Consider the following 15,000-nt stretch of genomic DNA (forward strand, 5'->3'; position numbering starts at 1 on the left):
GGTGGGCGAATCATTAGCGCGACAGATTAAAATGTTTAGCGGCATTTCGTATGGCTATTTTTGTTCTGAGTTCAAATTCAATAGAAGTCGACTTTGTCTTTCATGTTTTCAGGGTCAACAAAATAGTACCATTCAAGTACTACCTACCCTAAAATGTCTGGCCTTATTCCAAAATTAGAAAGAATTATTCTGTTGGTGATGGATGGACATAGTGGTTCTTGATGAGACTCCAAGATATAAAAATATTGATTTCAAATTTTGGTGGAAGGATTAGTCGATTATATCAACACCAGATTCCAACTGGTATCTAGTTTACCGACCCCTAAAAGACAAAGACCAAAGTTAATTTCGATGGAATTTAAACTCGGAATGTAAAGATGGACGAAATGCCGTTAAGCATTTTCTCCGACGTGCTAACCAGCTCACCATCTTACCGAGATATCAATATTGGTTTCAAGCTTTGGCAAAAAGCCAGCAATTTCGGGGAAGGAGTAAGTCGAAAACATTGACCTTAGTGATCAACTGGTACTTATTTAATCGACCCCTGACAATGATTAAATCGTCATTCGCCTCCTTCCGTGAATATAAGTAGCCAGATGGTTAGGGTGTTCGGCTGGTGTCAGTAAGGCCGTGGACTTAATTCTTGGACCATGCATTAATGTACTTTATTTACGATTGCTCCAGTCTGCCCCTCTGAAATGAATAACAGCGGTTGATGCTGCAGCCTTGTCTCCCACCAGTTTTAGCGGGTCAAGAAGATGCCTATGTCAGCATGCGACTACATAAGCACCTTGTATCATTTGGTGCAGTTTACCAAGCCATCCCATGAGATTTCCCGTGACATTGGTTTTGTTATCTACTGTCCAATGGTGGAGCCTTGTACCTTTGTTAGAAACCAGCTTCTTCAAAGCAAAAATTTAAATAATTAAAAACAGAGAATGATCATATATACACAGTTTCAAAGAGAAAGCTAGATTATGTATACCGAAGTATGTATAGTGTTTGGTTTCAATCCGTTATCCTAGGGAAGCTAGTGAACGTCAACGTCGGCAAAATTTAACTCATACCCAATCATATGGAATGAGGATATGAAATGAGGACAATATTTTCAATCCCAGGTAATCTCTAAATCATTAAAAATATAATCAGATATGTTCTAGCTATGGCTAGCCTGTCTGTTTTCCCCCCGAAATTTTAAACCTTATTTTACATAATCCAATGTGATTTTGCATGTTTAAGATACTAGAATTGATGTAGTTGCTGTTTCTAGTAAATCATGCAACCAAGTAGAGGTTACACGATTCGCTCCCACGCATTATATTCCTCTTACATACATAAAGCAACACATTGTTGACCAGACGTGAGAGAAATTATTGTCATACAAATCTAGTTTAAAATATCTTTGGAAACCCATACGAATGCCGTCCTGCTGTTTCTTCTGAAGTTAATAACAAAACTAATTGTAGCATTATCCTACGCGCTTGTTTGAGTTCAGATATACCTATCCTTGATTATTATAGATTCATTCATCATTGATACGGGATACCGCTCTACGCTCAATTATGAGCCATGTTATACTTATCACGGACTGATAACAAGGGTCAAAGTCTGATAACAGGAATGCAAAGTCATGCCCAAGTAAACATTCACAATGCTCAGGACAACTTCAGGTTGCGGACGAAACCTTTTCTACGAATTGTCTGTTATACATTTATGATTGATTCATTTAACATGGTGTTCTTTGTAATTAAACACCCGTAATAAACGAGGATAGATATGTTACTAAATTCAGCTACAACTCCAAGCCTCTTTGCTGTTGATACAAGTAGCAGTAATGTAATTTTTAATGCTAATTGTACTATCACAGTAATTCCAATGAACGCCAATGATTGCTTAACACCAAATCAGTCATAACAGACCACGAGACATATAAGGAAAATGAGGTCTTGGGGCTAAGCTTAAGCCGTCGCCATACACTGGCTTAGCTAGAGTGTGTCGCCTGTAGCGGCCATTGAGCTCGCTATTATCCAACCCCGTGCTTTAAGTCCGGTGCACGCTTATACAGCAGACCCCAAAGTGATGTCCCTACAAGCGCTTCACCCGAGGCGGACCATCCTGCTCCCATTCTCGCGACGCTACTATCGCCAGGGTCAACATCCCTGTGAGTCTTTAAAGGATCTTCTCTGTCGCAAATATTCTTGGCTAGTTCTCTGGTCTGCAGATACTTTACTCCCTTCCTCCCACCAATCATAGAGGTCCTGTAAAGAGTCATAGGCACTGCCCTTCCGCATCTGAGAAAGCCATAAAAAATCGTAACCATTCCGTCTTTGACTATAATATCTAATGTGTCCTTCATTTATTTAACGCGTTGTTCATGCAGATTTGGCTGCTTTATCTGTAAATTAGCAGTTGTATGTTAATATTATGATTCGAGGGATATTTGGTCACTTTTTCTAGTAGCTCGATCACTCATGAGAGGGCTTCCTCGTTAGTACTAATGAAAATTATCTCATACAAAACTCTACCCACAGTAGGATCTGGTCTTAGTAATGTCAACTAATGTAACATGCCCATTTCTTTATTACCTACAAGGGGCTAAACACAGAGGAGACAAACAAGGGCAGACATAGGTATTAAGTCGATTACATCGACCCCAGTGCATAACTGGTACTTAATTTATCTATCCCGAAAGGATGAAAGGCAAAGTCGACCTCGGCAGAATTTGAACTCAGAACGTAACAGCAGACGAAATACCGCTAAGCATTTCGCCCGGCGTGCTAACGATTCAGCCAGCTCACCTATTTCTTTATTACCCACAAGGGGCTAAACATAGAGGGGACAAACAAGGACAGACATAAGTATTAAGTCGAATACATCGACCCCAGTGCATAACTGGTACTTAATTTATCGACCCCGAAAGGATGAAAGGCAAAGTCGACCTCGGCGGAATTTGAACTCAGAACGTAACGGCAGACGAAATACCGCTAAGCATTTCGCCCGGCGTGCTAATGTTTCTGCCAGCTCGCCGCCTTAACTAATGTAACATCCCGTAACTTAAAATCGCAAGTTTGTTTCTATTCAGTAGCAACTATTGTTTTTTTTAATGGATTACTCCACTCTGACATGTCCCTCGGTTACAAATATTGTGTACCACTGATGGTTACATATTAACCGCTAGTCATTACCTATTTACAACATGGTCACCTAGTGAAGTTAGCCTGTGTTTTCGACCATCCTGTATAGTAGCCATATTGGCTGCAGTTTTCCTTAAAAGCAATAAACCTTCATCTATACACAGACACACGTTTATAAAATCGCTGCCCTGTCATTTGCTTACTTTATATTCTATTGTTCTTAGTCCGTTTGACTGTATTCAGAGTCTTTCGTCAAAACAAGAAATGTAGTTACCATCAAACCTGTACAGAAACCATTACAGCCCCGAAAACGCGTTCATAGGTTGAGAGCTACTGTTACATTACAAGTTTATTACATATACCGCAACACTACAACAATTATATCAATAATTATATGTAATGTACAGGACTCGATTTCCGATCGGCTCTTGTATTATATCACCTACAAGAATTAACCTTGTATCTAGTCAAAAGATATAAATATTTACTGTTGTTTTTCTTTATTATATAGGTTCGATATTATTTATTGTTTTCTTTACAAATGTATCATTTATGAATATCGTCTGCTGTTAGTATCGCAGCTGATATTGTCGTTGTTATTGTTCTTGTTGTTACTGAACTGTTGCCGTTGCTTCGTTGTTATTGCTGTTGGTGTTGCTGTCATTATTGTTAATTCTCTCCTCATGGAAGATGGCTCAATTTGCTTCTTTTTTTTATTTCTAATATCGAGGGCTTTATGCTTCAGTGGTCTAATTTACAGCTGGGTACGTTGGAACGGAAATCGCATTGTTGTTTAGCAGGGTTGAACACTGTACCCGAAGCACACTGTTGTGGGGTCTGGTCATTTGAATCGCAGGATATATACTGGCTGCAGTCTCCCGGATAAGTGATAAGGATGTGGCCTTTGCCTCGCGCTACATTGCACTCTGATCGGAATTTGCTGAGACTTGCTGTTATAAAAAAAAGGAGAAAAATATGAAATATAAATTTAGTTTTTACTGGATATTAGTTTCCTAGTTTTCAATGTTACATTCGATATACACACGCACACAGTTTTACACACGCACAAGCACACACACATACATTCACAAAGACACGAATATATTTTTTATACAAACATATAACAATCACATGCAATAAACAGAGTTTCCCGGCAAGCCAGCGGGGTGAAGTTATCTCATTGACAGTATGATAATTTCACATCTGTGGTTGTGACTTTTCCATGTTTGTATCACATACATGCACACACACACACACACACACACATATATATATATATATATATATATATATATATATATATATATATATATATATATATATATATTTAATAATAAATATTAGGGAATAAATCCAAACTTACAGGGAAAAATCAGATTTAGGATTGAATCCAATTTTATAGTAAAATATTATATTATATTAAATTAGAGACAAAACCACTATTATGCAAATCAAACAAAGAAAGACTTAAGCCAATACATAAATTAATTTATATTATTTAGAAATGTAACAATTATTAATAATTGTTACATTTCTAAATAATATAAATTAATGTATGTATTGGCTTAATTCTTTCTTTGTTTGATTTGCATAATAGTGGTTTTGTCTCTAATTTAATATAATATATATATATATATATATATTATATATATATATATATACATATATGACAACACACGGATAACGGTTCACTCACTACAGCTGTTTCCAACGAACTTTTTATTTGAATAATGGAGATATTGCATCATGTGAAACAAAAACTGTTTTCATCAGGTGAATATACACGAATTACACATTTAAAACATTCCAAAAGTCATCAGTTTGTGCCACTTCAATATTGCCAGACTAGTAATAGTCAAAAGACTTGAAACTCGTAATTTATTCAGTCGAATGCAGTTAATCGTATATAAAACTGGAATAATAATCTGTCTATACGTCGGTATTTAACTATTTGTTACTATTGATTTCGTAATATACACGATTCTCTGTATGCAACCCGAGCCGGTGCTTTGCTATATAAGTACTGAAACACATATGTATATGGAATATATATATATGTGTGTGTGGTGTGTGTGTGTGTGCGTGTGCGTGTGTGTAATATATATATTCCTCTATTTCAATGATATTGAGGTCTACTTCATTTGTTAAAGCACGCGTGGCTACATGCAAGCATGCACACACACGCACACACATATATTTTTTAACCTTTGCTTTCTCTGGGACCTTGAGGTTCGCCTAACTGTTTATTCAACCACTTGGCTAAGTTGAAGTTGAAATAGCCATGAGCCGAAAGATGATATTCCAGACAAAATTAATGTTGTAAAATAAAATTATACTTTGCTATTAGAAATGAGAATTCCTCCCAAGTTTCTTCCTTCAACACGACTCGAAAAGGAATATATATATATATATAGTTCATTGCTAAACCTCGCTAAGATAAATATTTCAATCACCTGAAGATTGACTGTAACCATAACTCGAATTATTAAGAATTGGACAGCCATGAAACGATCGTAGTGTTTTACTCGTTATCTTTTATTAAACTTTTAATAATTTTGATATATATTTAAAATAATATAAATTAATTAATTTTATGTATTGGCTTAAGTTTTTCATTGTTTGATTTGCTTAATAGTGGTTTTATCTCTAATTTAATATAATATATATACATATATATATAATACGCATATTTGTGTTAGGCTGTTCTGTGTACGGTGGTTGATGTTGAATTCAGAATCTTTATTCCCATCATGATAGTAAATTATAGTGCATACATGAAGTAACAGCCCGAGGGAAAGGCACTTGAGTGTCTATTCGTGCGTCTTTGTGCAGGCGTGAATGAAAAGGAGTAGACCTGCGGTGAGGATCAGACTAATATTCTCTCTCTCGATCACTCTTTCTGTCTCTCTCTCGCTCTCTCAGTTTTTCCGTGTTTGTACGGAGGCGCATTTAATTTGTGTGTGGGAGTAGCTGAATGGATGAGATTGTATAGAAATAATGCACCGGAAAAATATTCTAGTTGTAATGCAGTGCAATGTTGAAAATAGTCAATAAAATAAAATAAAATAACGTCGATATGGGGGTGTGTGTGCAAATCGACGGTAAGGTAAATATTATAGAAAATACAAATTACTTAGAAAAACAATAATAACTTGTTTGTAAAATGCAGACATGTCAAAAGGAAACAAATTGTCAATACGCCATTTTAAACTATATAATTATATCTGAACAAACCTCATAATGGAAACCGTTTAAGGATAATTATTTTATAAAACCTGTACGAGCTGTGTGTAGGTTGGAGCTATTAATATATACACACACACACACACACATATATATATATATATACACATATGTATGCATTAGGTAGGTATGTATATGTGTATATATATATATATATATATGTGTGTGTGTGTGTGTGTGTGTGTGTGTGTGTGTGTGTGTGTGTGTGTGTGTGTGTGTGTGTGTGTGTGTGTGTGTGTGTGTAGGAGTGGATGTGTGGTAAGTAGCTTGCTAACGAACCACATGGTTCCGGGTTCAGTCCCACTGCGTGGCATCTTGGGCAAGTATCTTCTACTATAGCCTCGGGCCGACCAAAGCCTTGTGAGTGGATTTGACAGAAACTGACAGAAGCCCGTCGTATATATGTATATATATATGTGTGTGTGTGTGTGTGTATGCGTGTGTGTGTGTGTGTGTGTGTGCATGTTTGTGTGTCTGTGTTTGTCCCACCAGCATCGCTTGACAACCGATGCTGGTGTATTTACGTCCCTGTAACTTAGTGGTTCGGCAAAAGAGACCGATAGAATAAGTACTAAGCTTCCAAAGAATAAGTCCTGCATGGCCACAGTCAAATGACTGAAACAATTTTAATTTATGTTCGAAATCAAAGATTTTTCTGCAGTTACCTAGGCATCATTTTCCTGAACTAATGTATCTCGGATTACATTTTCGGATGTTTTATCTTTATTTACCAGCTAGTGAGGATATTTGATAGAAATATGGTTGCTACTTCTTGTATATTGAGTTCTTAACAAACAGGCATTTAAGATAGCTCGTCTGAATAAGATATCGAACTTAAGTCTGTGTCATTGATATCATTTAATCAACTTCTCATTCTATTTAAATCTTGCCGCTTATATACATTTCTACTATTTATTTATATTGATTTCAAATTCTGGCATGAAGCCAGCAATTTCGTGGTTGTAGGTAAGTCGATTACATCGATCCCAGTGATTAACTGGTAAATATTTTATCGCGTCCCCAAAGTCCATCCCCTCCTCACCGTGGTGGGGACGCTGGCAACGGGTAGTGTCAGAGCTACGCCGTCAGAAACTTCGGTTCCTGGTAGGGCCACCCAAGGTGGATTGGTCTGACACCGAGTGGTATTAGGACCACAACCCGGCAGACGGGGCTCTGGTGAAAATCCTCGGAGTGTCTGTTTCGGCAACCGGTGGCTCCTCGGTCGTTCTGCCCCTGCGTCTGCGGTCAATCTGCGGCAAACAGGATGTCTCTACATGCGGGATTGTTGAAATCCACATATTCCCACGAAACTTCTTCCATGAGTAGAAGAAGCCGACTCAACCCGCCCAGGGTGAATGTCGCCAAAAGTACAAGTAGTAAATATTTTATCGATCTCGAAAGGACGGAGGGCAAAATTCGACCTCGGAGGAATTGAATTCAGAACGTAAACAGGGACGAAATGCAGCTAAGGATTTTACCCGGCGTGCTACCAATTCAGCTAATTCACCGCCTTCATTTATATTTTCACTAAAAGGAGGGAAAACAAGAAAGTGAATGTTACCGCTGTCTGCCATCTTGTTTGGTCGATTGGTACAATCTACTCTGGTGGGCCACATGCACATTCGTTTCGTTGTATTGTAGAGAAGACCTTGTGGACACCATTTCACAGAAAGTGAAGTTCCTTCCCAGCATTCAACAAATCTTGCACAATCGGTAGGTTCAGGGTTACTTCCGTTCTTGTGTATACACCGGGGATCATTCTCAATATCTGAAAAATATTTAATGTTTTGGTTTCAATGGTTATCCTTCAAAAACAAGCACAGTAATTAGATATATAAATTAAGAAGCAAATTTTCCGTCATTGACTGTGTATTGAAATCGAAATTGTAAAAATCTCTCGTTTCTTAAGAATATTGGAATATTTACATCTGACGAAACAAACACAAAAAGACGTCAACGAATGAAGAATTAAGGAAATGTTATCCAGGCACGTTGACTAGAAGCTCTCTTTTCAACCCCGTGGTTTTCCGGTTTAGACACACTGTGTAGATCCTTAAGCACAAGTATTTCTGCTATAGCCCGGGGTCGATCAATGCCTTGTCTGCCCTCGACTCTTTTACTCTTTTACCCTTTTACTTGTTTCAGACATTTGACTGTGGCTATGCTGGAGCACCGCCTTTAGTCGAGCAAATCGACCCCAGGACTTATTCTTTGTAAGCCCAGTACTTATTCTATCGCTCACTTTTGCAGAACCGCTACGTTTACGGGGACGTAAACACACCAGCATCCGTTGTCAAGCGATGTTGGGGGCACAAACACAGACACACAGACACACACACACACACACACATATATATATATATATATATATATAATATATATATATATATATATATATATATATAAATGTATATATATAAATGTATATATATATAAATATATATATATAATATATATATATATATTATATATATATATATATATATATATATATATATATATATGTAGGTCCCGGGTTGAGTCGGGGTTAACCACAGTAAATAAGGTACTCAATACATAGCAGAGTAAATTAATTTATTTTGTAGAAGGAGCTTCTACAGAACTAGGACTGTTTCATTCAAAAGAAATCATCAGGAAGCTCATGATGATTTCCTGATGATTTCTTTAGAATGAAACAGTCCTAGTTCTGTAGAAGCTCCTTCTACAAAATAAATATATATATATATATATACATATACATATTTAGTGGTTTGTAGTTTAACTACTCTTTCTAGCGAGTCAGATGTCCTGTTATGGCCATCTCTTATGTGTTTAAATGTACACTGTATTTTTATATACATATAAACGACGGGCTTCTTTCAGTTTCCGTCTACCAAATCCACTCACAAGGCTTTGGTCGGCCCGAGGCTATAGTAGAAGACACTTGCCCAAGGTGCCGACTGTTTTTACTTTTTTGAAATCTTCCAGTAATAAAGAAGTTAGTTTCTAACAAAGATACAATGGTGCATCGTTGGAATGTACATAGCAAAAACAGATTCATATTTTAAACTCGAGAGTCGTGCATATTTTCACTGTTGCGCTGACAGATTTTATGTGTTATGTACATGTTAGCTAATTGATTTCTTTATCTGAAAACCCTAATTTATCCAGTTTGTTTCTTAGGCATTTATTTACAAAACGATGTGCACTAATTATTATTAGCCTAAATGTGAATTTATAACCTGGATGTAGAAGCTGAAGGTGTCAAAGCTTTTGTCCAGAATTATCTTCTTTATGCACGTATGTTTGTGTATGTATCACTGTCCTGGAATATAGGCACTTATTGGAATCAAGCACGAAGAGAATAATCCCCCAAAGGAAACATGCTACAAAGCATAACTCACAGAAAATGTTTGCCTGGATTTTCCTGGAAAGTTTTTGTAATATAATCAGTGGGTTCCATGTGTCAGCTCTTCGAGCGACTGAACAAGTGAACATATTGTAAATACGCAACTGTTGACAGTGTAAACCGTGCCAAAACCCTGAGTGCTGTAATTAGGGTACATCGTTAAGGTTTTCTATCATCTATTATATATTAGAGTGTCCAGTTCGAAATTCTTTAAAGGAATGTCAGTTGTTATCGGCAGATCAAAATTAATTTGCCGCTTTTTATTTAAGAAATGGTTAGGATGATAGAATGGTTAACAATGAGGAATTTTTCTTTGAGACCGAAGTAGTAACATCTAGAACCGCTTCTAAATACATGAATCCCTATTACATTTGACGCTTTCTGTGGTTTCAAAATGTGGTTTTATCGGGATGGTGGCGAGTACAAAGAGAGAGATATGTTGTGCTGGTGCAAATTTCTGTATAGCATATTGGTGCCAAAGAAATTTGCGTATACAGTGACCACAACTACAATAAAGGCATTTCCCCCGCAAACTCATTACCTTTAATATTCTTCCCTACATTTTATCTCTTTTTTTTTTTTTTGCTGTAGTTTCAGCTCATAGCTGTGGCCATGCTGATGCATCGCCGTTAGATGAGATTTCACCTACAAAGTTACTCTCCCTCCAGGGCACAAGTCCGAGCAACGTTGTTTATGGAAGACCAGCAGTCGCCCATGCATACCGGCCTCCCCTCTCCACGCCACCAATGTTATCCAAGGGAAAGGCGAAGGCCGATGCAGCTTGGCACCTGTGATGTCGCAACTCATTTCTACAGCTGAGAGAACTGGACCAGCGTGAAATATAGTGTCTTGCTCAAGAACACAACACGCAACCCGGTCTGGGATTCGAACTCACAACCTCACGATCGTAAGCTCGACGCTCTAACCCCCGAGCAATGCACATTATGTACTTTTTCGTTGTTGTTTTTTTTATTTTTCTATTTTATTTTTCATCTTACACTTTTGTTTCTTATGAAAATTTACTTTAAAACTTACGGTAAAAAAAATTATGACTAATTATTTTGTTCTATTTTATTCTAATTCATTATTGATTCTACTGTAATTAACTTTTAATCACATTTATCTACTTTATTTTTATTTTTATTATGTTTTTGTTCTGTTCTGTATGTTCCAAATATGTTCTACTATATGTAAAGCGTAGAAGCTTACCAAATACATCAAGTGTTTGGTCATTTTATTGGGAAAACCTCTCTTAACGCTCCTGTGGTGCGGTTGGGTATCTCATATCTCAGTTGATGTTTGTATATATATTTCTTTACTGCCCATAAGGGGCTAAACATAGAGGGGACAAACAAGGACAGACAAAAGGATTAAGTCAACCCCAGTGCGAAACTGGTACTTAATTTATCGACCCTGAAAGGATGAAAGGCAAAGTCGACTGCGGCGGAATTTGAACTCAGAACGTAACGACAGACGAAATACCGCCAAGCATTTCGCCCGGCGCGCTAACGTTTCTGCCAGCTCGCCGCCTTTGATGTTTGTATATATGTATCTTACATCTGGCAGCAGTGACAATACTATCCATCCATGTAATTCCTCGGCACACTCCACTCAGTTAATGCACAACTCTTATTCACTTACTTGCTGAGTGATAAGAAGTGTACACACGTGTTATTTGTGTCTGGGGTTGCGCATGCCCCACCATACACACATTAATTATAATGTGGTATAATAATAATTATACCACATTATAAAAATTATAATGTGGTATAAATATTATACCACATTTTCATGTGGTATAATAAAAATGTAAAATAATACATATTTATTATACCACACCATAATAAAAATGTATTTATTAACAACTACATTTTTATTTCCTTTTCTTTATTATTGTTTATTTACTTGTTTATTTTTGTATTTGAAAGGTTGATTATTTCTCGCATAAGACTATATATTATTGATCCTTTAGAAGAAACAGATGAAGCTATTGATGAAGATGAACATCAAGCTACCAGGAATACCGAAAAGCAGTTTATAGGCAAAATTATTAAACACTCTGGAAAGAGGACCCCCATGTTTTCCACGACGTACACCTTCTCACAACACATACCAGGATTTACCAGGACCTAGAGGAGTAGCAAAATATGTGTATGCTGCAAATGACTGCTGGTCTTTGCTTCTCACACAAGAACATCTGAATAAATTTGTAGCTTGCACTAATATCGACATCGGCAGTAAACATGAAAGATATAAAGATCAATCAAAAGCGAGACATACTAATGAAGGGAGATGAAAGCTGCAATAAGACTGCTTTATTTGTTAGGAGTTTTTAGAGGCAACGGAATGAGTATGGAAGATGTTTGGGCTTCCGATGGTAGAGAAATTGAAAATTTTCCGGTAACTATGTCTTTGCAGCGATTTCGTTAGGTTACGAGCAATGTTTTCTTGCAGTGAATTCGGAGGCGGTGCTTTCTCAAAAAATTAACCTTAATAAGACAGATCCCTCCCCTAATATCAACGTCCAAGCTCGTCATGCCTCGGTGACAACAGAGTAAAATACAAATCGAAAACCTGTCACCCGGAACATGAAGGACCGCGTACGTGAACGATGAACTAGATTTGATTCAAACTTTCAGCTACTGGTCCACATCTTCCCGAAACACAGGAGCTGGAAGTACCCCATAACCAAAATATTCCAACAGATGGCCATCCATTCTCGTCATCAAATAACCAAAAGAAAAAGAATGACAAATAGTCAAGGGGAGATAATAAAGAAAGTCTCAAGGCCTTCTATCCTGCCAGTTATCTCCCCACAAATAAATCTAACGCTGAACAAACCTGCTTAAACTGGAGACAGAAGCACCTTGAAGTAAGACCCTACATAGACAGTAATAAATTTGCCAACGTCAGAAGAAACATTATAGAAAAGAAATTAGTAACTGAATAATCAGTAAAGGATAAAAGGAACGAAGTTTCAGCCAAAGAAGATACTGCAGTAGAAATAATTATAGACCAACCGAGGCCTGATGAAAATGCAATAATGATTAAAAGGGATAATGCAACTGATAAGCAAAGTGAAATACTCTTTGAATCAAACATAAACAATAAAAATTTGCAATTCTAACCAAAACCTGAAAGTAATTGGTAAAATCCGCCTTGCACTTAAAGATATAATTTCAGCTAATGACGTTTACATTTCAGATCTCAATCAACTGTATTATGCATCCGCGAAAATCTCAATGATTCTATGTGGTGAAAAGATTAAAAAACGATAACATTCCCACAAAAAGCCTACTTGACAAGAGCATAGTCAACGTCAATTTCGGCTATTTAGGTCTTACATAGAATGCTTAAAAATACTTAAGTTTGACAAGACGATCAAGCCAACAAAATCCGAACATTAAAGAAAAAATATATGAAAACCATATTTGACATCGATGAAACCTTTATCAAAAGGTATATGCTAAAACTGCCCGCATAGCAAAGTATGAGAAGCGCGTTAGATTCTTTAAGGACAACAACACGCTCGAGAATACCGCCCAAAATTTTTACAGGAAAATAGGGAAAATACCAGTCACGGTAAAATCTGTCCCATCAAAAGAAGAAGTGCAGGATTATGGAATAAAACACACAATGAAAAGGCCCCTTCGATTAATAGAATATCTACAGACATGGATTCCTTAGAAGGGCAAAAGTGGGAGGTGTTAAGGCAGAAGATGTAAGATCTGCTCTCAGGAAGTCAAGCAAATGCAAGTCCCCGGGGAAGGATTAAATTCTTAGCTTCTGGTTGAATGCCTTCCCAGAGAGCCATGAACTGCTAACAAAACTTTACAACAATGCTTTGCAACAACCTAGTATGATTCCCACTTATCTACCAAAAAACAAATGAAGAAACAAATGAACCAATAAATTATAGACCAATAACCTGCTTAACAACAATGTATAAAACACTAACACGTGTCTTAACTCAAGATACCTATAGTTTTTTTAATAGAAAGTTGCATATTCCCTAATGAGCAAAAAGGATGTAACGTGTGTCCTATGGTTGTACAGATCAGCTTCTCATCAATAAGATTGTTACAAACGACACAAAAACTTGTCAATAGCCTGGATAGACTATAAAAAGTTATTGATAGTCTAACACAGCTGGATCAATAAATGTCTGGAAACGTATAAAATAGCACCTTCTCTGTGAAACTTCTTGTCTGTAAGTATGAGATCTTGGAGAACCACACTGACTTTGAACAATGACAATGAATCTCTTAATGCTGCAGATGTAAGAATTTCTTTTGGCATTTTCCAGGGGGACTCACTATCACCACTCCTCTTTTGTTTAGCCTTAATACCTCTCTCAAAATTGCTCAATGACGCGCAGTACGGATATAAAATGATTGATAAAAATATAAATCATCTCATTTACATGGATGATTTAAAGCTCTTTGCAAAAAATGACCAACGACTCAAGGGCTTACTAGCGATTGTTAAACAATTAGTGATGACATCAGAATGCAATTTGGCCTCGATAAATGTGCAAAAGCTACTTTTATCAAAGGAAAAATGACAGAAACATCTAACATTAACCTTGACCAGCAGAATGTCATAAAGGAGTTAGAACCAGCGGAGCGCTATAAATATCTAGTGGTATTTTGAGGTGATGGAATCAAATATTCAATGATGAATGAAAGGATCAGAAGAGAATGTTATCGCAGGATAGGAGCAATACTTAAGACAGAGCTGATGCAAGAAACAGGATCGAAGCGATCAATGTTTTGGCTATACCAGTCGTGATTTACAGTTTCAATATCATTAACTGGTCAATTATTGAAATATGTAATCGTGACAAAAAAATACGAAAATTGTTGACAACGCATAGAATGCACCACCCTAAGGTAGATATAGAACGACTTTATCTGCGAAAAAGAATGTGGCCGTGGACTTTTACAACTGGAATTAACAATGAAGATTGTCACAATTGGCCTAGACACCTACCTGAAAAAATCTGAGGACTGGATGTTATTATACTCAGTAATAAAACAGGGAAGGGAATATCTAAGTAAATTCCAAATACAACAAATTCTGGAATTAGACATACAAGAAACAAGCACAGAAAAAGCTAAGCGCATGAAAACCCGCGCTAAAACTGCTGCCTTAGATATTCTGAATGATAAATGGCAAGAAAAACCTCTCAATGGCAAATACCCAAAGAGTGCTAATAATACCGATGTTGATAAA

At 36.9% G+C, this 15,000-nt stretch overlaps 1 protein-coding gene across 1 annotated transcript in view; it reads right to left on the bottom strand.

Annotated features, from left to right (window-relative positions):
- Positions 1 to 3,611: 3,611 nt before the first annotated feature.
- The window catches only part of LOC115212863 (protein obstructor-E-like), a 14,050-nt gene continuing 2,661 nt past the window's right edge, over positions 3,612 to 15,000 (bottom strand). The window contains exons 2-3 of the mRNA XM_029781651.2: positions 7,939 to 8,145; positions 3,612 to 4,084 (exon numbers count right to left, since the gene is read on the bottom strand). Of these exons, the coding sequence (XP_029637511.1) occupies positions 3,876 to 4,084; positions 7,939 to 8,145 (416 nt within the window). The 3' untranslated portion in view covers positions 3,612 to 3,875. The remainder of the gene's footprint in view (positions 4,085 to 7,938; positions 8,146 to 15,000) is intronic.

Source organism: Octopus sinensis, linkage group LG6 (genome assembly GCF_006345805.1).
Source record: "Octopus sinensis linkage group LG6, ASM634580v1, whole genome shotgun sequence".
Classification (NCBI taxonomy): Eukaryota; Metazoa; Mollusca; class Cephalopoda; order Octopoda; family Octopodidae; genus Octopus; species Octopus sinensis.